At 39.5% G+C, this 20,722-nt stretch overlaps 1 protein-coding gene across 1 annotated transcript in view; it reads right to left on the bottom strand.

Moving 5' to 3' along the window:
- Positions 1 to 997: 997 nt before the first annotated feature.
- Positions 998 to 20,722, bottom strand: part of LOC140482376 (kinesin heavy chain) — a 210,553-nt gene continuing 190,828 nt past the window's right edge. Inside the window, exon 26 of the mRNA XM_072579763.1 lies at positions 998 to 5,695. Within this exon, the coding sequence (XP_072435864.1) occupies position 5,695 (1 nt within the window). The 3' untranslated portion in view covers positions 998 to 5,694. The remainder of the gene's footprint in view (positions 5,696 to 20,722) is intronic.

Below are 20,722 nucleotides of genomic sequence, written 5' to 3'. Positions count from 1 at the left end.
TATAAAACCTGGTGCACAGAAACAATTGGTGCGAGCCTTTACGTTCACCAGGAACCAAAAGGAGACAAAAGCATTAAAGAATGCTCAGTGTAAGACATAATGTGGAGATGCCAGTGTTTGACTCGGGTGGATAAAGTTAAAAAAAATCACACAACGGCTGGTCTAAGTCTAACAGCGCTCCAAAAGCTTGTACTTTCAAATAAACCTGTTGGACTATAACCTAGTGTGGTGTGATTTTTAATAGTGAAAGACACCCTTTGGTCTGCCTGAACTTTGCTGGAATGCACTGCATAAAGTTGTCTGTGACTGAGCATGGTAGACGACCACATTCCAAGTTCCAGAACAATGTGTAGAGAGGGACACTACAGCTTAGGGCAGTCACTCCAGAAAAGCAATAGAGGAAGGCACCATCTAATGCTTTTCAGCCAGGGTGCATTGATGGACTGAAAACAGCACAGAACCCCTCGGGTTGTATGACTGGCACAGAATATATATTCTGAGTCTAAGGTGCATTGCGATTGTGTAAAGGCACCTCAGAGTGAAAAGCGCTAAATGGAAAAAAGTTGAATGTTATTGAATTTTCTGTCGTATTCCATTTGGTCAAAAAATTTACTAGTGAATGTATTTTTGGGAAGAAAAGGCAGAAGCAGCAGCTTGATCAATTGGCTGACAACAACAAACTGAACTGACCACTCCCGGTATGATTGTAATAAATGTTCAGTCACAATCTTGTCAGCCACATATCCAATGTCTGAATGGCAAATTAAAAACAGGAAATTGAATTTAGAAACTATCTAGAAGTACAGTTAATTCTGTAAGTCTAAGGTAAAATAACTTTGAAAAGAACATTTATCTTGGTGTGGAGGAAAAACAGGTTGCAGGCAGCTCAAAATGTTCAGAGTTGCATTTTTTGTTTCAATGAATGTTGTTCACCAATAAAATGCAACAGTTATAATTTAAGGTTTTATTATCATTTCAAAGGAAGCAAAGTGAATGCTTGGGATTTAAATCAATTTTATTTCAGCACTTTCATTAACCAATTCAAGTAAATTATACATCATGCAAGTAATTTCATAGAAGATTCTTACACCTTACAGGCAGTAATCTCAGTGAAACTTAAAAGATTGCCCTCAATCTTGATAGTATTTTTGAATACCTCGCAGTGTTCATTTGCTGTATGCTGACCATGAATATTCATTTTTATACCATTTGAACAAAATAATTGTATAGTTTTTTTTAATAAATATAAGTCGACCTAAAATGAAGACTACTGTACACACAGCCAGCTAAGAGAAACACTTCTGCAATACAGATACACAAGGTAGACACAAACTACAGAGAGCCTCACATCCCAACATCTATCAGGTCATAGGATACCTCAATACATCCCAGAGACAGACAATGGACATTGAACAATATGATGATTTTCCCCAACTCTTGTTAGTCATTTGGCAGGCACACAGCATTACTACAGTGTATGAATTCCTTGTTCCTTAGATACACAACTAAACGCACAGTTGGTAATCATCCTTCAGGTTACTGGCATCCAGTGGCTTCTAAAAGATAAACATCAAAGGTAACGGAATGATAGGCAAAAAGGTGTTCATGAGCAATTTGTTACTTGCAAGTTACTTCTAAAAAAAAGTAGGCTGAACTCAAACTCGAATACTTGGATTTTTTGGTTAAAATCTCCCACAGCAAGAGTCTTGAGAAACCCTTTGCTTTCCCACGTGCTGAAAAATAGATTAACTGACTGGCTGATCAGTATCTACTACACAAAGGCCAACAGCAAGACAGTTACTGGGAAAATGTTAATGAAGTATTTTGTGTTACCTCTCAGATTAACATTGTGTCTGTGCAACATATGTGAAAGGGCAGATCATTGTTGTTGTCAATGACAATAAAACTATTTATCTTGTGAAGTCTTCACCATGCTTAGAATTTTAACATTTCTCATGCTAGTTCTGCAAGTTGAAATTTGACTGACTTTGGGAATTGCTTTCTTAAAAACAATCTATCTGGAGTCAACCCAGACCAACATATGGCCCTCTACTCCTACCATATTTAAAGACATAGGGCTGCCTCATAGCTCAGTTCTTTTTGATCTATACTATCCTAAAAAGTACTTCTGTAAACACTTTCAAACCACAAAACAACAATAATACTACAGCATAGCCTAGGTGGAGATTGAGGGAAACTACCAATTCAAGAGTGACAAAGCTCCAACTTAGTCATATTGCCTCCTTTGTCTTTTCAACATTCCTCAAGAGTCATACAAAATATTTGCAATTTGGGATGAGTGTTGCTCAGTTGTGGCTAGTATGTGCTAATCCCTGCTGCCAAACAGATGTGCTGAAGAGTGTTAGCCAAATTTTAAAAAAACTTATTGGTACAAGTTCAAAGGGTATCATTTAGCTGCTTTATAAGCTAAGAAGCTTCAAATCATACACTTATAGACTTTTAAACAGTGGGTCCCTTGTTTATTACAGACTACATTGAGTGAGGAAAGAAAGAAGGTCTATTCATTAAAGCCACAAGAACTTGATGTGAACATCATGAAAGACCATGATGGTGGCCACATAAATTCAACTAAAGCTAGGTCCAAAGTACAGATTGTACAGGTATCCTAGACTATCATTAGCCCTGAGCATGGCTGGGAAAGTAACTACAAATGTTCACCATCCTGCAAATTATAGCCACTTAACATGATAACACTTAACATAAAAAAAGATAATGTTACAATTTCTAGGAATGGAGTAGGATCTTCCTACTACTGATGTATAAATTGACACTGTTCAAAAAACACATTCTAGCTAAAGGTTAATAGACTCTGAATGCAGAATTAAATCTTCCACTGAGACATTAGCTCCGGGCATCTATGGAAGATGGTTAGTTCTGCCCAGTGCCATCGTTAAGAATTGAGGTTGATTGGGCCAGTGCAAAGTGAACAGAACAAAATTTTGTTTGGTTTGTCTGTGCCACCTGCAGCACAGAAAAGGAAGAGTGTAAAAGCAAATTGAGACTTGAGAGAAAAGTAACAAAAAATGATTCCGTTTTCACACTGACACATTTCTTACCCTGCATTATTAGAGATCCCATGATTTTCTACAGATGCAAACAGATCAATCACCAGCCATGTAAAATTGCAGCATATTCTTCAACTTATTTGAGGATAGATCTTTTCATTCATATGGATTGTAAGGCACCGTGGGCACTATCTTCAAAGTTTCTACTCATGACAAGCAAAAGGCTAAGAGAAATATTCCATGGTTCAGGCACCATGACACATACCATATCTCAGCACAATGCAGAGAAATGAGTTCCCCTGTACTTGTTAATGAGCTACTTAGATACTATCCATCTGAAAGGTAGGCTGTCTCGCTCTCTGAATAAGGATCATTAACTGGTAGAATTCTGGCAATGCTGCCTAAAACCCCAACGATTGAAATAATCCACAGAGAACTTCAATGTCCATTTTGCTTACACTCACATCTTGAAGATGAGCTCCCCCTGAAATAAGAGGCAGGTGCCTGATGGAGAACTCTAGAAGGACATTGCTGCCCTAAATCCACTGGCAGTCAATTGCTAATGGCCTATTCAAACTAGTGGGAGAAGAATTTGAGCAATCCTCAAGTTGACTACAACAGAGAATTGATTTCCACAATCACCCAGTCTTTTAGACTTTGAATCAATCGGGACTTCCCTCAGAGCTCTGTAGACTAGTAAGAGCATAATAAATTGGAAGAAATTTGACATCATTCATCAATGCCTCTTGAGCTATCATCCAAAACTGGTCTTTTCTCATACTCTCCAGTTCCTTGTAACACATTCTTGTTTTAATTTGATTTCTTAACTTTATGGCTGGGTTAAAAAAAATCTATTCAAAACTATAAAGCCCAAAGCCAATAAGATGCAAAAAACATGTTTCTTCAGTGGACTGCATTACGTACTACATTTGGATCTGAATGGGAAAATTACAACTGTACCCATTTTTGTTTTGTTTTATATATCTCAGGCACAACAGCAGCAGGGATCAAAAGGGCACAGCTGAACTCTCCTGCTCTGAGTATATGTCATCTTATTAAAGTCTGGGTGCTCATTGTGCCCAGTGTTAAATTTGGTATAAAATTCTGAGTTCAAGTGTAAAGAGCAATTCCAATGACATCAGGGCAAAAAATAAATAGAATTGTCCAGATCAACCAAACAGTGGCCACACTTCTCTAATATAAGAGAGAATTAAAAGAACAAGAAACTGTATATCTGTCACTGTTGCAATGACTGTCTTTGATAAGGCTTAGATATTCCAGAGTTCTGACATGATGAACTGATTGGCTGATCAGCATCAAACTGCAGAAAGAATCCAACGTCAAATTAAAGATAGTCACTGCAAAAAGGTGTAGGTTTTGTTCAAAACTCAACATCAAAAGCATCAAAAAAACCATCTGAGTAGTGATTATCAACAACCAAAATTAGATGTATGAAAACACTGGGAGGAAAATTATGAACATACAAAAATTAAGTACGTAAAGTGCAAACTTTAGTCAATGTGCAGTTCCCAAAGGACAGCTAGGAACATTTGGTCCACCATACTGACATAATACCTTAAATGGAGGCAGTTTTCTATTTTAAACACATTATAATAAAACATATGTAATAGACATTTAGAGGTTTGTTATTGCCTCACATGAAATTATGCCGTCTGTAAGACCAAACATTCTCAGGACACCAGTATACTCCCCACACTGAATCTACCTGTGTTCAAATGGCATGAAACCAGCAGCTGAGTTATGATAAACATCAACGGAAATACCCATGAGTGAACATACTTTAATTCACACAGTTTTGCTCCTCATTCAGAATGAGTCCTTATTTCTTCAGTAAGGTTAATGGCAGCTGACAGACTAAGTTCATCTTGAAGGTCTGAAGAGATTGTGTAGTTGGACAAATTTCATTTGCTTCCAGTTTTACAGTGTTACTTGCACGAGAATATAAACAGTTTCATCTACGAGTACTAAAGGCAGCCATGTTTTCTTCTGACCAAAATAAGGTCAATTTGCATTTTTGTATGTCCTTCTTCGAGACCTTCAGTTTTCCATTCTGACATTCTCAGTGATTCAAGTGAAGTGTAGAAATCAAACAATTTTAGCATAGATAAGGGTTTGTAGATTTGTACTAAAAGGCATTCTGTTCCTGGTTCAATTGCTGTCCAAATAGTCCATTTTGATAACATACACTGACCAGGCTGCCTAATGCTGCCAAAGTGTTCTTTTTTTATTAAGAAAAGTCCACAAGCACAAATTTGACCTTTTCCCTTCCTAAAATGTATAATTTAGCAGCAATGTTTGCCCACCCACAACCCAAAAATATAAAATAAAACATTTTATCATACAGAAAAATCAAACACACAATACAAGGGAATATTCTTCCTAAGACACTGCGTACAATGTATAATTTTAGCTTAGCACAGTCCTGGAAAAGGCTGGGAATTAATTTTCACACACAAATACATTATATGATCCATGAGGCTAGGTGAAGTTGGATGAATGCAGTTCTATACATACTTATCTTGACCCAGGAAAAGGCAATGCACTATGACTACAGTTCCAAAGAATGTACTTGATTAGGTGAAGGGATCTTTTGAAGGGTTTACAAGTTGGTCTTGGGCCATTGATGCATGCTAGATTGAAGCCTCAATCTGGAAAACAAAGAAGTTCCCATTAGTTTGTGCAACATTTTATTTTACCAGCACAATTGTCAATTCATTCCTGCAGATCTCAACTGGATTTAACTGGCGACCTTTTTCTTAAATGAATGATAACATTGATTGTTTATGTACAGTCTGGTCTAGTTGGTAGTGCTCTTCCTTTCCTTAGAAGGTCAGGGGTCAATTGGAACTCCAAATACTTGACTATACATTCTAGAATGACACTCAATACAGTATTAAGGGAATACTGCAAGGCCAGAGGTTGTCTCCCACTGAAAGAGATGCCAAACAAAGTTCCTCTCAGGTGAAGATAACAGATCCTATGGTCTGATTTGAAGAGTAAGGAGTCCTTCAGTTGTCCACCAAGATAAATTACATGGATTACACCATATCTACAGTTCAGAAACTGCACATTTGATCTGTGTCGATGTTCATACTCCAGAAGACCTTTGCCACTCAATATTTCTTCCCATTTTCCCTCTGTTCCACTTTCCCTCGTCAACCTTCTTTTGAAATTAGTCAAGTGTAGCTGTGTCTACCACTTCATAAAGTATCAAAATTCCTGTGTAAAACCATTGTTCTAGCTTCCACAGCTATTCTGCATTTACCTCTTCAAGATTTTTCTAAGTTTTAATTAGATCTCCTCTAATTCTCCTAAACTCCAGAGAGTACAGGCCCAAGTTTCTCAATCATCCCAACATCCCAGAAATCAATCTGGTGAACATCTGTCCAAGTTCACCGATCAGAACTGCACACCATACCTCAGGCACAGCCTAATCAGTGCTCCATACAATTGAATCATGTCCTCTTTGCTCCTGTACACAAGTCATCTTGCAGTAAAGGATAACATGCTGTTTAATTCTTGCCAGACCTGTATTCTTGCTTTCAGTAATATTTGAGCAATGATGCGTTGAGACATCAACAAGACAGTTTAAGTTTATCTCAATGGTACTAGAAAGTCCCCCCATCAGGCTATTTGTATAGGTCCTACCTGCCTTAGGACTGGTCTCAATGCCCCAGAAATCTTCCTTCCTAGATGGCTTGCTACCATTAGAATGCATTGTCTTTAATCTCTGCCTTGTCAGATATCACTTGGTATCCCAAATCCATTTCTTGTTTATTTCCTATGATCTTCTACTAGGTTGATTAATAACCAATTTTTTAAAACCTTTAAAACCATCTCTCCCACAGGCAACAACAGCATTCTCTCCTGCTCTCTCTGACACATTCAGCAATAATACATAATAATGACAAGCTCAGAATCTTTCCTACTTGATGATTTTTGGACAAGTTGAAGTTCCTCACCAATCCTGCCTTGTTCCTGATTGTCAAAGTTTTCAGCAAAGAGACACTGCTATGTTTTGCAGGACTCTGGAAAAATGCTGTCCTTTTCTTATTAAATACACCAAGAGGAATTTCATCACATGATTGTTCCATTAGGTTGACTCAAGAATTTGGCTTTTGGCTATTTACTGAAAATAACAAATTTAAGTTGTGGTGACTTTATCATTTTGATCTATTTATTGGCGGAAAAAAAGTGAGTGTCAAGTTGCCTCTTTCAACAGCCCCAGCAGGTACTGAACACAACAGAAAAAAAAGTGAGAAAAGCCATTCCTTTAGTCACATGCAAGCATTAGCTATCTGTGAGTCCTAGGCTGTAATTAAATCTCAGGACTTTATTTTGGGTGGAGAAATAAGAGCAAAGCAAAAATAGTTTCTGCCATTTACAGAATCACTTGAATTACAGGCTTGTTAACTGCTGCTAGTCATTATCATTATCCAACAAGTTACACCAATTTTACAACATCTAAAAGACAAAAAGGCCAACCAGGTGGATAAAGCCTATTATCACATAACACAAATCTTCTGCTGTCTGTAATAATGAATGTTTCTTTCAGATGTGCGGGCAATTACATGCAACAACCTTAGTTTAAAATAACCAAAGCAGACGGTACTGCTGATTCAAGAACTGCACACTTCATAGCATTTTGTTAAACGATGGACACAGATCGCAGGAAATTTAAAGCAGTTCCTTCTGCTTCTGTCACGAGAGGGTAGCAAGTTGCTTAATAATGGTCTTTCGAATTTTAGGCACAAGAATATTCAAAACATTTATTTCAAGTTATCTAAGTTGGCAAAGGGCGGAATTATATTTTGCTGTTAACAATGAAGTTAATTTGTTGCAGCGCATGGTTAATTTGAGCAATTGAACTGAAGTGTGCAAACGTAACTCAATTCCAATTTTTAAATTATACATTCCATCTGAGGATAAGGCTTTAAACTGAACAATGAGGTGGAGGGTCTAGTTGACTAGAAAATGATGTAAAAAGTTAAAAAAGGGAAGGTTCAGCAGAAGTTATTGAAGTTCCAGAACAAGTAATCGGACAAAGTGTATGGAAAGACTTAGAAATCTGATTTCACACGTGTCAGATAAGAGGACAACTATGAGAAGGGGAGGGACTAGTCCATGCAAAACTGAGGGTATTACACTCAAGTGCTCAAATTGTAAATGTAACAAGATAAATAAGCTTGTAGCACAGATTGAAAGGGGTGGGTACAATGCTGTGGATATCACAAAGATGTGGCAGCAAAGGGATCAGGGCTAGGAACTAAATATCTAAAGATACAAAAGGACAGGCAGTTGGGCAGAAGGGGCATGGTTGCCTTGCTGGTAAGGAATGAAATTAAATCGATAGTGAGAAGTGATATAAAGTCGGAAGACACGGAATATGTGTGTGTAAAATAGAGGAAAAAAGACCCTGATGGGAGTTATGTACAGACCCCTTAGCAGTAGTCAGGATGTGGTGCAGAAACTATATTAGGAGATAGGAAAAGCAAGTATTGAAGGCACTATTACAATGATCATGCAGGACTTCAATATGCAGGTGAATTGAGAAAGTCAGGTTGGTCGAGGATCTCAAGAAAAGGAATTTGTAGAATGTCTATGAGAATTTCTTTGGAGCAGCTTTTCATCGAGCCTACTGGAGAACACGCAATTCTGGATTGGGAGACATGTCATGAGGCAGACTTAATTAGGGAACTGAAGGTGAAGGAACCCCTTGTGGGCAGTGGTCATAATATGATATAATTTACCCTGCAGATGGAGAGGGAGAAACTGGAATCAAATTTAGCAGTTTTACAATTGAGTAAAGGTATCTACAAAGACATGAAGGAGGAGCTGACCAAAGTTGTTTGGAAGGGGAACCTAGCAGAGAATACCAATGAAGCAGCAATGGCAGGAATTTCTAGGGGCAATTTGGCATAAATTTATCCCAAAGAAGAAGAAATCTCTTAAAGGGAGGAAAGGGCAACATGGGAAGTCAGGGACAGCTTAAAAGCAAAAGCTATAATGGGGTGAAGTTTAGTGGGAAGCCAAAGGATTGGGAAGTCTTTAAAAACCAGCAGAAGATAACTAAAAAGCAATAAAGGGTGAGAGGGTAAAATGTGAAGGTAAGCTAGCTAGTGACATAAAAGAAGATTGCAAGAGTTGTTTTCTTAAAATAAAAGGTAGGAGAAAGGCGCGATTGGATGTTGGACCACTGGGAAACAAGGCGAGAGAAGTAATGTTGGGAACAAAGAAATTGCAGGGAACTGAATAGGTACTTTGCAGCAGTCCTCATGGTGGAAGGCACTAACAGAAAACAAGAACTTGAAGAGAGTCAGGGCAGAGGATGAGGGTAGTGGCCATCACTAATGAGAAAGAACAGATGGACCAAAATCCAGAGATCTGAAAGAGATAGAGGCATTGGCAGTAATCTTCCAGGAATCACTGAAGTCATGGAGGTTCCCAAAGGACTGGAAAAGGCTAATGTAACATTCCTCTTTTAAAAAGAAAGGGGAAGTCAAGAAATTATAGGCTGTTTAGCCTGACCTCAATCATTGGTAAGAATTTAGAGTGCATTATTAAGGAGGAGATTGTGGAGTACTTGGAAGTGCCTGGTAAAATAGGGCTGAGTTAGCACAGCTTCATCATGGGGAGGTCGCGCCAGACAAATCTCTTAGAATTCTTTAAGGAGGTAATAAGCAATTTAGATGAAGGAGACCCCTTGGAAGGGATCTATTTGGATTTCCAGAAGGCCATTGACAAGATGCCACACAGGAGGCTACTAAGTAAGGTAAGAGTTAGGGTTAAGATACTGGCGTGGATAAGGAATGGCTGACTGGTAGAAGGCAGCAAGTTGGGCTATAGGGGCCTTTTGCAGGATGGCAGCTAGATACTAGAGGGGTTCTACAGGGCTCAGTGTTGGGACCACAACTATTCAAGTTATACATTAACAATTCATAAGAGGGAACTTTGGGCAATGTTGCTAAATATTTGCAGATGATATAGCAATAGATGATGGGACAGATAGTTTTGAGGAAACTGGGAGGCTGAAGGACTTTGACAGGCTAGGAGAACGGGCAGAGAAGTGGTAGATGCAACACGGTATGGGAAAGTGTGAGATTATGCATTATGTTAGGAAGAATAGAGGCTGAAGTTATTTTCTAAATGGGGAAAAGCTTTGGAAATCTGAAGTACAAAAGGACTTTGGAGTCCTAGTTCATGATTTTCTTCAGGTTAACAAGCAGGTTCAGTTTGTATTTAGGAAGGCAAATGCATTTCATTTCAAAAGTGCTTGAATACAAGAACAGAGATGTACTGCTCTGAGTGTGCACATACTAAATGGACTTCAGTAAGATGTTTGACAAGATTCCTCATGGTAAACTGGTTAGCAAGGTTAGATCACATGGAATAGAGGGAGAACTAGCTATTTAAATACAGATCTGGCACAAAGGTAGAAGACAGAATGGCTGGTGGAGGATTACTTTTCAGACTGGAGACCTGTGACTAGCAGTGTGCCACAAGGATCAGTGCTGGGTCCACTGCTTTTCATCATTTATATAAATGATTTAGATGTGAACGTAGCAGATATGGTTAATTAGTTTGCAGGTGACACCAAAATTGGAGCTGTTGTGGACGGCAAAGAAAGTTACCTCAGAATACAACAGGATCTTGATCAGAAGGGCCAATGGGCTGAGGAGTGGCAAATGGAATTTAATTTAGACAAATGTGCGGTGCTGCATTTTTGAAAGGCAAATCAGGGCAGGACTTATACACTTAATGGTAAGGTCCTAGGCAGTGTTGTTGAACAAAGAGACCTTGGAATGCAGGCTCATAGTTCCTTGAAAGTGAAGTCACAGGTAGATAAGATAGTGATGAAGGTGTTTGGTATGCTTCCCTTTATAGATCAATGCATTGATTATTGAAGTTGGGAAGTCATGTTGCGGCTGTACAGGACATTGGCTAGGCCACTATTGGAATACTGTATGCAAATCTGGTCTCCCTGCTACAGGAAGGATGTTGTGAAATATGAAAAAGGGTTCAGAACAGATTTACAAGAATGTCACCAGGATTGGAGGGTTTCAGCTATAGGGAGAGGCTGAATAGACTGGGACTATTTTCCCTGAAGTGTTGGAGGTGGAGGGGAGCCCTTATAGAGGTTTGTAAAATCATGAGGAGCATGGATAGGGTAAATAGACAAGGGGTGGGGGAGTCCAAAATTGGAGGGCATAGGTTTAGGGTGAGAGGGGTGCCACAAGAATCTAAAAGGTATTTAAGAGGGATCTAAGAGGCAACCTGTTCATGCAGAGGGTGCTACGTGTATGGAATGAGCTGCCAGAAGAAGTGGTGGAGGCTGGTACAATTACAACATTTAAAAGGCATCTGGATGGGTATATGAATAGGAAGGGTTTAGAGGGCTTTGGGGCAAATGTGACTAGATTAGGTTAGGATATCTGGTCAGCATGGACGAGTTGGACCAAAGGGTCTGTTTCCATGCTGTACATCTCCATGACTCAAATGTAGGCACTGTCTGTGTAATGTAGCTCAATAACAGTAGTTGGTGTATTCTTGGCTATAGTCTCAAGGTGAAGATTGTAAGCGGGCTCCACTCTGGTAGGGAGCTTCATGGAGCATTGAGAAAGATGGCGCAGAGCATTGTTGAGATGATGCAACCCTGCTTGACCTCAGTTTGCACTTGTCTTGGGTCGATAGCCCATTGGTGAGGGTGGTGGCTGGCATGTCATCATGGAGCAGGCGGAGAATTACGACGAATTTCTGTGGGCAGCCGGATTTGTGGAGGACAATCCACAGTCTTTCACAGCTGACAGAGTTGAATACCCTTGTGAGGTGAAAGAAGACCATGTCCAGAAGTTGTTGCTGTTCGCTGCACTTTTTCTGGAATGCTGCACTGAAACTCGGGAAGGAGATCTCCAGCTGCTGGAGAGGAGGCACTTCAGGAGGCTTCTCGCGATGACCTTTTCCCATAGAGGAGAGTACGGAAACCCCTCTGTAATTCCAACAGCTGGACCCGTCTCCTTTCTTGAAGATGGTCACAATAGCATGGGCTGCACAGTGGCACAGTGGTTAGCACTGCTGCCTCACAGCGCCAGAGACCCGGGTTCAATTCCCGCCTCAGGCAACTGACTGTGTGGAGTTTACACGTTCTCCCCGTATCTGTGTGGGTTTCCTCCAGGTGCTCCGGTTTCCTCCCACAGTCCAAAGATGTGCAGGTCAGGTGAATTGGCCATGCTAAATTGCCTGTAATGTTAGGTAAGGGGTAAATGTAGGGGTATGGGTGGGTTGTGCTTCGGCGGGTTGGTGTGGACTTGTTGGGCTGAAGGGCCTGTTTCCACACTGTAACGTAATCTAACTTATAAAAAAAAGAACAGTGTCTCGGGGTAGAGTCATAGAATTGTATAGGTATTGACTATGTTGCGTTTTAGGGTGGACCAGATACTGTGGACACTCTGTGGTTCTGGCATGTTGATCATCACCACGTGAGGCACTACCTGAGCTGGTCTTCCTTCTCAGCGTCTCTGAGCCCAGGACCATTCAGTCGCTTGCAACAATCTGTTTTGCAAAATCACCTCATCTAAAACTGTTCTTTTAAATTCTCCATCAATGTGCAAGAAGCATTATCAGATCTGGTAAAGACATTTCAAATTTGATCATTTTGTTTATAAATCTGGACCATTCTCTGGTGGTAACAAAAAAAAACACACAAGCAAGAATTTTTGCTTTCCCGATAACTTAGATTATTCAAATGTATTAGTGAAGTAATTCTGAAAATCGCTTCTGAACATTTCCCTTTCCAGGTGTGTATCAAATGCCACCTTGTGGTCATTGCAGGCATTATCATTTTACACACAATTTGATTTCCTTTCCTGACAGCCTCCTCAATACCATTAAAGTAAATAATGCGGACATTGAAGTGTTTCAATATCAGCACTTTATGGAGGATGCTTGGCTGTTTGTATTTCTCTCTAATCTTTTCTGAAGTCACAAACCTGGGGAAAGGCCTCACTACAGAGGAGTAACTAGAGAGAAAACAAAAGATTAAAGATCGTTTAAACATGGCCGTCTATATGTGGAACCATAGGAGATTGGTGAGATACTAAACGAACATTTCATGTCAGTATTCACTATGTAGAAGGAAGTGGAAGTGAGGGAACTTGGACAAATAAATAATGATGTCTTGAAAAGAGTTCATTTAAAGAAGAGAAGGTACTGAAGGTCTTAAAATGCATAAAGGTAAATAAATTTCCAGGACCTGGTCAGGTATTTCCCAGAGGTTCTTAGGAAGGTAGGGAAGAGATTGCTGGGCATCTTGCCGAGATATTTGTATCATTGTCAGCCATGGGTGAGAGCCAGAAGACTGGAATTGACAAGTGTAGTACCATTATTTAAAAAGGGTGTAAGGAAAAGCCAGATAACTTTAGCCCAGTGAGCTTGCTGTCAGTGCTGGTTAAGTTGGTAGAGGGGATTCTGAGGGATAGGATTTACATGCATTCAGAAAGGCAAGGACTGATTAAGTATAGTCAACAAGGCTTTGTGTGTGGGAAATCACGTCTCACTAGAGTATTTTGAAGAGGTGATAAAGATATTTGGTACGTATGCACTTCAGCAAAGCATTCAATAAGGTATTGTACAGTAGACTGCTTAGTAAGGTTAGACCACATGGGATCCTGGGGAACTGGATACAAAATCAACTTGAAGTTAGAGGGTAGTGTTCAAGGATTCCTTTTCACACTGGAGGCCTGTGACCAGTGGTGTGCCACAAGAATTGGTGCTGGGTCCACAGCTTTTCATTATTTATATAAATAATTTAGATGTGAATATAACAGCTACAGTTAATAAATTTGCAGATGATGTAAAAATAGGCAGTGTAGTGAAGAAGATTATCTCAGAGTTGAATAGGCTGAGGAGTGGCAGATTTGCATAAATGTGAGGTGCTGCATTTTGTTAAGGCAAATCAGGACAGGACTTATACATCTTATACATACAGTAGGGCCCTGCGGAGTGTTGCCGAATGAAGAGACCTCGAGGTGTAAGTGCATAGTTCCTTGAAAGTAGGGTCACAAGTAGACAGGGAGGGAAAAGGCATCTGGCATGTTTGCCTTCATTAGTCAGAACACTGAATATAGAAGTTGGGATGCAATGTCGGGGCTGTGCAGGACACTTTTAGAATAATGCATATAATTCTGGGTGCCCTTGTATCGGAAAGATGTTGTTAAACTTGAGAGAGTGCAAATAAGAGTTTACAAGGATGTTGCCAGGATTGGAGGGTTTGAGATATAGGGAGAGGCTGAACAGGCTGGGACTCTTTTCCCTGGAGTGTTGAAAACTGAGGGTTTATGTTATAGAAAATTTAAAAATCATAAGGGGTATGGTTAGGGTAACTAGCCAAAGGTAGGGATTTCTGAAACTAGAGGGCATAGGCTTAAGGTGAGAAGGGAAAGATTTAAAAAGGGCCTAAGGGGAAACATTTTCAAATAGAGGATGGTGCATGTATGGAACAAGCTACCAGAGGAAGTGATGGAGGCTGGTACATTTAAAAAGCATCTGGATGGGTATATGAATTGGAAGGGCTTAGATGAATATGGGCCAAATGCTGGCAAATGGGACTAAGTTAATTTATGATATCTGGTGAGCGTGGATGAGTTAAGGTCTGTTTCTGTGCTGTAATCATCTGATTGCTCCATGAACTAATCTTCCTTCAGTCAGTGTTAGCAGATTTTCAGCGTGAGGTGAATGTACGACACAAGCTTAGTCTCGTTTATATTTGCAGCCCACATGCATGCATATTCCTGCACTGCTACTGATGACAATCAGGAATGAGAGCATAGACAAATATTTACTCTCTCTAACCCCCTACACTGCTGACTCTTGCACTTCCAGCTTCTCTCCAGCGGACATTGACTGGTTTGCCACAGGCTGCAGTGGTGGCAGGGATTTGTTCTGCACCTGAATGCCAAGTACAAGCACAGCTTAAAAACCCATCACAAATAATTCCAGAAGCAGGGACCAAATTCTCAAGCTTAGTGAAAGAGATGATACAAAGCCAGTTTAGATTGACCTACATCAGAGAAGTTGATGCATATGTCAAGTGGGTAGTACAGGCGGACTGAGTAGAATTATTTGAAGATGAATTGGATCGAGACTTGAGGGGGGAAGTGAGTAAATGAGAGATACTATTTTGAATGAGTGGTCAGTTGGACTTCAGAGTCTTCTGGTCATGGATTTTCCTGTGTCCCTCCCATATGACTAGCCCATCTCTGCCAAGTAATCATAGATATTCTGCAGCCAATGCAGGCTGCTTTCATAATGTTCTCATTAATGTAACCTATCCTTTATTCTGAAATGGGAACTGAATTGCAATAGCAGGATGGCATTAGAACTTACCTGCAGTAGTGAAGTTAATGTCCAGTCTATAATGAATCACAATAAGCAGCCAATAATAGCAGTTACCGATTATTGGATGATATGGATGACAAGATTTTGACAAACTTTAAACTTCCAAATGGAACAATCCATTCATCAGCAAGTCAAACTGCCACTAGCTCCAGGAGTTTTGTATGTATTGGAATATTTCGGCATTATATTCATCAACAAAAATACAAATATTATGCAAGTCCAGCCATATTTACAAAATTAGCAAGTGAACTTCAACTATTTGTTACTTCACAAGTCCTGAACAGCTGCCAGCAACATCTGGAGCACTGAGATGATGATGATGTAGGTCAACTTTCAGTCCTGATTTGAAGCCACCACTAATACTTTTAAATAATCAGACTCCAACCAATGCCCTCTTTAATTTCATACTGCACTTGACAGGGGGTTTTGAGAAGATATGTAACTCAGGTTGAGGTTCTGGATAAATCCGATTTACCACCCCCTGAGAAAAAGAACAGGAAATGGCATCACCACAGGAAATGACATCACCAACCCAAAGAAACCCAAACATACAAATAGAAAGCAGGAATGATCAGCAATGCTTCGTCCAGAGGCTCACTGAAGACGTTACCTAAAATGGTGACAAAATGTCTGAAAATGAACGGTCTAGCTCAGCGAGCAAACCTACATCCAGCAGTTGACAACATCAAACTGACAGAAATATTCTCACCGGCACTAAATAATGAAGTCTTAAAAGACTTGCTGGTATGTTGCTGGATTATACCTCCTGGCATCTGGAGCCATCTGTATTTTTGCAGTTTTCCATGCTTGCCTAAAGTTCAAATACTCAATAGGCAGTGGTCCAGCAACCTTGACATGCTTTTTATTATTTAAAACCTTATGTTCAGAAATGTTTTTAGTCAAGGATGGTCTTGTAAGACCTCCTCTGGGAATGAAGCATTACTGGAAAAGAGGTCATGTACAGAAGGATAAGTTGCAGAAAGGGGGTAGCAAAAGAGAGGTTTAGACCACTGAGCAGTAGACCATATCTGCAAAAGGTTTTCAGGAAGCAATTCTCCTGCATCCACTCCCAGTGCATGAGGTATCTTGTCTTGCAAAATATTGAATGAAATCCAAAAGTTGCTGTAGCCACAATTGCAGCCTCAAAGCAGGTCAAGGAAAGTATTGCCTGAGACTGTCAAGATGACAGAGACTCTTTATTTGTATGCTCTGGGGTCTGTTAGAGATATAAGCAACATCTCTCCATTTGCAATTGCACTGTGTACAAGAGGTTATTGATATCCTACATAAACGTAAAACACTTTCATCAATATTTTTCTAGTCAAGCTGAGCAAATATAAAGGTTTGCACAGATTACATACTTCCCTACGATGAATATTAGTATTGACTAAAGAGCCTCATGAAACCTTAGCCATTTTTATGAACCAAAATGGACTGCAAAGAAGAATAACAGCAGGTCATAAGCTCCCTCAAGAAACAGTTCTACTGCCTAAACTACAACAGAGGAGACCTCCAATACCCCAATAGTGTTTGAATTAAGATCGTTATGCAGCATACTGCCAATCTGATCATTATGAGGAACAGCCCTTACTATCAGCTCAGACAAAAATAGTGAAGAACTAGGCAAACTGAAAAGGTCCAATGTGAGGTGGAGGAACAGAAATAGGAGCTGCAACATAAACAGTCTTTCCATCTCCCAATTTAATGTGATCAAATTACTCATCAGGGATACCAGAAACCCCAAAGATACATCGCACTGTCCCCTTTTCACTTACATAAGTAAGTTATTTCTGATCTAGTATTTGCAATGTGGCAAGTTAATCTCAGTAAAAGATCCACTGTAGAAAGTAATTTTAATATATCTGAATTCCATGCTAACTTTGAAAATGACATACTCCAGTTCTAAACAAAACCTGAGAAATGCTAATTAGATACTTAGAAGGGAAGACCTCATTAAGGTTTTTGTCTGATCTTTTCATGAGCTTCAGACATCACTGCTAAGGTCAGAATTTCTTGCCCATTCCTAACTGACCTTGAATTGCTATGATTTGAATCTGTGCACCCAGGATATTAGCCTGGGGTATTGATTACTAATCCAGTGACATTACCATTACATTGCTATTTCCCTACAAAGGATTAGGTAAATAGACTCAAAGGCATGGCAATAAATAATTGGTTGGGGACATTTAAAGAAGCAATTCAAGATGTTAAAGAAAATACATTCCCCTGAGAAACAAGAAAAAACAAAGGTAATCTCTCCCTGCCTCAGTAATGAAGTTAAAGTGAGTAATAGATTAAAAGAAGACACTTATAATGCAGCAAAGAATGAAGTATAGCTGAGAATTTGGGATGTTTTGGACACCAGCTAAAGGGCACCAAAAAAAATCAACCAAGGGAAAATGTTAGAAAGTGAGATTAAATTAGTCAGCAATATAAAAACAGACTTTTGGAGCTTTAACAAGTATGTAAGGAGAAGAATAGCTAAAGTTAATCTTGATCCCTTAGAAGCTGTGACAGGAGATATTACCACAGGGAATATGGAAATGGCAGACACTAAACAAGTAGTTGTGTCGGTCTTCATTGCAGAAGACACGAATTACATTCCAGAAATAGAGGGTAACCAAGGAGCTAAAATGAGTGAAAATAAGATAATTAACATAATCAGATAAAAAGTAAAGTTTAAAAACCAATTTTAAAAAATCATTTCAATCAGTTGTTATACATGCTATTTTTAGTGGCATTGATTGAGAGATGATGTTGATTGAGACATTTGGAGTCTCCATGGAAGCATTTACATCCATCTTGGAGTGCAGTAATGGCCAGAGTTTAACATCTCATTCAAAAGAGTGCATCTCGATCAGTGCAGCCCCGCCTTGTCGCTGTATCAGAAAGCCAGCCAGGCATATGTGCACAAGTCTCTGAGTGGGGCTTGAGCCTTTGAACTTCTGATTCAATCAAGATTTATACTGCTGAGCCAAGGCTAACAAGGCAGAAGGCAAAATATCAGAGAAGTAACATTTCAAATAAATATTCTAATTTGAGAGACACAATTTATCACAATAATTTTGTGCTACCTGGTTTTGCTCTTTTTTACACCTGGTTAGAACTACCAGTATTTTCCATGTTTCATTTTGATTTTCCATATTTACCTCTAAAGGGTTCTTATTTCAGAAACTCGTCCCATTAAATGCTAATATTATCGTGAAGGAGCACTATCTTTGTGAATAACATTTTGTCTTTAGGGTTACTGAAATGTTAAAAATGCAAAATGTCAGCCAGTGAAACACAGCCAGTATTCATGACAATGAAAGATATCATACCATCCTGAGTAATGGCCTTTAATCAAATTAAATCACACTGTGGATCTACCATCAAAAGCAACAGGATCCTACGCAGGCAGTGATTTCATGGCTAAGAGATAATTTACTGGAATGTCGTTTTGTATCTCTTCCAAAGTACATCAAAAGTACGTATGGACAAAGATAGCAGTCTTTGTTTGATTGATTAAGTCAGCATCAGTGCTTCCTGCATTAAGCAGTTTGACTCAGACAGATAATACTGCTGCCAAATGAACAATAAAGCAACAAAAATGTGATGTGTTCCACTGTGGTCAGACATCAGTAATCAGATAAATCTACAGACTGTACAATTTGCAAAAGGATACCTTGTCCTCAGAATGCATTTCTAGAACAGCCTAAAATTCCATTATGTATTTAATGCCACTAACTGATTCACATGAGATGACAAAATCACCACTGAATCAGTCCTTTCCAGGGAAGAAATGTCACGATGAATTCCAGCATTGTTCATGACAAGAAAAGCTTTGCTGGCTTGGAAATGAGCACAGAATGGAAGGTGGTGCATCTCCGAGGTATGCTCAAGGGGCAGTATCCATGTCAATAAGGACTAAAAGCTCCAACTGAAGAAGCCCCATAAGCAGACATGAAAGCCCACAACAATCACAAGTGATAGACAAGTCCAGTTGACAGTTGATATAAATAACACCATCACTACATGTGGTTTCAGAGGTTCCAAAGAAGACACCAAACCTGCAAACAAGGCATTGGCAGAAATGAACCCACCCCACCAGCAAGGGACAAGTTCGTTTTTTGACACTTCTGGCAGACTTTGCCCTTTCAGAAATGGCTTGGTCAATGATCTCCTCTGATCTCAATGCTTTGAAGTTGGATTCCCATCATCTCTCGGCAATGGAAGGAGGCTACATAACCATCTCCTTGAGTTGATGAGTTTTGAAGCCACAATGCATTTGACACTGTGATATTTGAATTCTTATTTATGCTATAAGGAACAGTGGATTATACAGTAACAGCAAGCTTGACTCCCTATGCACTGTAATACAGATGTGAACTTTTTAAAAATGTATTTTAAGGTACACATTAATGTAGTTATTAGATAAAAAGTAAAATTGCCCTATTATTTCAAGTTTATTTTTGAGGCAACATTTGAACAATTACAAAATGCACTCTGTGTAGCAGGATTAGATTCCCAACAGTATGGAAACAGGCCATTTGGCTCAAAACGTCCACACTGACCCTCCAAAGAGCAACCCACCCAGACCCATTTCCCTTTGACTAATGACAAAATGAACAATTTAGCATGGCCAATTCACCTGACTTGTACATATTTGGACTGTAGGAGGAAACTGGAGCACCCAGAGGGAACCCACGCAAAACATGAAACTCCACACAGTCACGTGAGGCTGGGATTGAACCCAGGTCCCCAGCACTGTGAGGCAGCAGTGCTAACCACTGACCCACCAGAAACTGTGACTATCAACAATTCTCATTACTATAAATCGAGGTTTATAGGTCGACCCAACATGCAAATTGACCACATTCATTCGGCATCAAAAATCACATTCATGTTAATACTTAACATACAAGTTGCTAATATGTTTCCTCAGTCTGCCTGGATTACACCATGTTTCAAAATTACAATTTCACAGTCCCCATACAATTGAGGCAGATCCTCAAAAATTTGAGGAAAGCAACAGAAGCAAAGCTGGTTTTTCACAACTACAAAATAATAACAAAAATAATTAAGCAGACCTTGTCTTCCTTCTGATGCCAGTAATTGTTTTCAAAACATAGCTCCTTGAACCATAAAATCATCAAAAAGTAACAGCACTGAAAAAGGCTGTTCAGCCCATTATGTCTGTACTGGTTAAATGAAAGAACCGTCCATTCAAGTCCCACTGTCCAGCATCTGGTCCATAGCCTTGCAGGGTACAGTGCCTCAGGTGCAAGTCTGGGATCCTTTTA

The sequence above is a fragment of the Chiloscyllium punctatum genome, chromosome 10, assembly GCF_047496795.1.
Source record: "Chiloscyllium punctatum isolate Juve2018m chromosome 10, sChiPun1.3, whole genome shotgun sequence".
NCBI lineage: Eukaryota > Metazoa > Chordata > Chondrichthyes > Orectolobiformes > Hemiscylliidae > Chiloscyllium > Chiloscyllium punctatum.
Note: the sequence above shows the minus strand (reverse complement) of the source record. Positions and strands in the feature narration are given on the sequence as shown.